This window comes from Morus notabilis, unplaced genomic scaffold (genome assembly GCF_000414095.1).
Source record: "Morus notabilis unplaced genomic scaffold, ASM41409v2 Scaffold2523, whole genome shotgun sequence".
Taxonomy (NCBI): domain Eukaryota; kingdom Viridiplantae; phylum Streptophyta; class Magnoliopsida; order Rosales; family Moraceae; genus Morus; species Morus notabilis.
Window position 1 is genome coordinate 6,904 of NW_010360249.1, and position 2,542 is coordinate 9,445.

The following is a 2,542-nucleotide window of genomic DNA, read 5'->3' on the forward strand; positions in this document are numbered from 1 at the left end:
ATATATAGGGTATATATTTTGCTCCAAGAACCATTATATTCAGAGAAACTTACTAATGTTTCCTATAAGTTTCTTTCTTGAGAAATTTTCATGAGACCTAAAATGTACATAGCAAACATGGTTCAATCGTGTGCTCCAGAGAATGTTCAGCACTCGCAAGACGACAAGTTCTTGAATTCAGAGAAAATTTATTCTGTTTCTGGGATTCCTACGTCACAAGCTGAAAGCAACATGTTCATGCAAAACCCTAGAGAATACTTGACGGAGGTTTTAAATTCTCTCTGTCTTTTTATCTGTTTTCGTTTCTTCAATGATTTCTTCACGTCTCTTTTTATTGTTCTCTGAGAGTTAGTTCCGTAATGCAAGAAGCAAGAAGCTTTTAATCTTTCTTTCTTTCTTTTTTTCCTTGGTTTTTGTCCTCGTTCACAAGAATTGACCTTAAGCTTCGGAGTGAGAGAGAGTTTTGTTTTGTTTTTTTGTTTTTTGAGAAAATGACAGTTTCATTTACAAAATTTTCCTTTTTTGGCTCAATGCCTCCTTAAAAGACATTAATTAATAAGTGCTTAACAAAACAAATCAAGAATGTTGATTTTTCGTTTTGTTGATTTGGTATTTAAATGGATTATAATCATGGTATGTTTATTTATTCGCTTCTTTATTATTTTTCCTCTTCTCGTTATACTTGTGCGCATTAGTGTCTGTTTGCCTCTTTTTTTTTTTTTTTGTTCAAATTTTCCTGATAGTTTTTTCGTTTTCTTTTTATTTCGGATATGTATGTATACATAACAAGGTTTTGGTATAATTCCTCTGTTTTCCATTTTAGTATGATTAGAGTGTCTTACAGAGTGGATTTTCCTCATTATATGTGCATGTTCTTTTTCCGTTTCATTCAACACTTCTGAGTTTTTATTCATTATTTTTATAAATAAGTATATCAAAAAAAAAAAATTAATGTTATTTTTGTAATGTTCTTTTGTAGGATAAATTTGCCGAAGTTCTCAAGAAATTACCTCCTCTTGGTTTGAAACTTGACAAAGCAAAATTTTTCATGGACTCTAATCAAGAGAAGATATCCCATAAGCAGAGGGGCAACTTGGCTACTCAGATTGGTCATAGCGACCTCAAATCCTTGCCGGAGAAGGAGGCCCGAAAGGCTTCAAAAATCGTCACGTTTTTGCTGAAAATCGGCTCATGGCAGGTAATAAAAACATACAAAACTCTTCAAATACTCAAACAAATGTAAAGATGAAGGAATAATCTTATAACTTACTGCAAATCTTTTTACTGTGTAGAGAGTCTCTAGAAACGAAGAGGATGTGGTGGCAAAATGTTACTTCTCCAAAAGAAGATTTGTGTGGGAGATTTTGGAGAATGGCTTGAAGAAAAAGATTGAAATACAGTGGGAGTATATTCTGTCAATGAGAGTTGTTATTATAGAGTATCAACCTGGGATTCTTGAAGTTGAGGTAAATTTCGTTAATGGGTGCTGAGATTTCTGTCAGATTTATTTTTTTTATTTTTAATTTTAATGTGATTGGTGTTTTTTGCAGTTAAACCAGCAGCCTATGTTCTTCGGGGAAACAGATCCAGAGCCCAAAAAGCATTCTCGTTGGAAACATATTGCAGATTTTACTGATGGTCAAGCCACAATTTGCAGGTATATGGTAGTTCTAACATAATTTCAATGATTTAACATTCATATAAGATTATGATTTAACATTTAGCCAATAATCCAAATAATTGATTTACACAAATTAGACTCTGTTAATATTGTGATATAAGATTACATGGGGTCTAGTAGGACTTAAGTGTAAGGCCATTAAGGCAACTGCTAAGGCCCCTTATTTGTTACTTATTATAAGAGTCTGTAAGTGTTGATGTTAATGGTATCTGGATTTTTTTTTTTTTCTAAACAATGCTATAAATGACGGCTCCGGTTGATTCCTTACACTTTGTAAAAATAAACATAATATGTTTGTTTCTCAATATTAAACCTAATGTTTATTCTTTCTTTTTAACTACTAAACAATTGACGTTTTAATCTTTTCAAACGTCTCTTCTTCTTTCCAAACATCTCCTAATCATCTTTTCAATTATTGCAAAGAAAAATGATAACTTGATTAGTACTATAGCTATCAAACATATAAACGCAAATTTTTATTCTTTCTGGTGCACAATTTCCTTTCAACTTTGACCTTGATCACACAACTGCTCTTTAGAAGTATTGTTTCTAAGTTCTGACTACAAGTTGATGTTTTTCTCAGGAAGCACTTTCTCAAATTTCCTCCAGGTGCGTTCGACAAACATCTTAAGAAGCTTCTACGATTCGAGCCCCGGTTCTTGCAAATGTGTCAAAGCACTTTTCCACGCCTACAAAATCCTTATTTTCATTCAGATCTCCATCACGTGGGTGAGAATATATCTTTTGAATGCTTTGGAAATGGCCCAGAAATGAACTCCTTCCAACAATCACCCTATTCAAGAGATTTCAATAATACTCTTTCTTTTGGTTGCAATGGAAATGATCCAGAAATGAATTCTC

The 2,542-nt window shown here is 32.7% G+C and overlaps 1 protein-coding gene across 1 annotated transcript; it reads left to right on the plus strand.

Moving 5' to 3' along the window:
* Positions 1-237: 237 nt before the first annotated feature.
* On the plus strand, positions 238-2,538 carry LOC21384258 (the record flags this gene model as incomplete). Its single annotated transcript, XM_024164293.1, has 5 exons — positions 238-267; positions 980-1,198; positions 1,293-1,466; positions 1,551-1,657; positions 2,265-2,538. Coding segments are annotated over exons 1-5 (804 nt in total), but the record flags the coding sequence as incomplete, so codon positions are not given.
* Between the last annotated feature and the right edge of the window lie 4 nt (positions 2,539-2,542).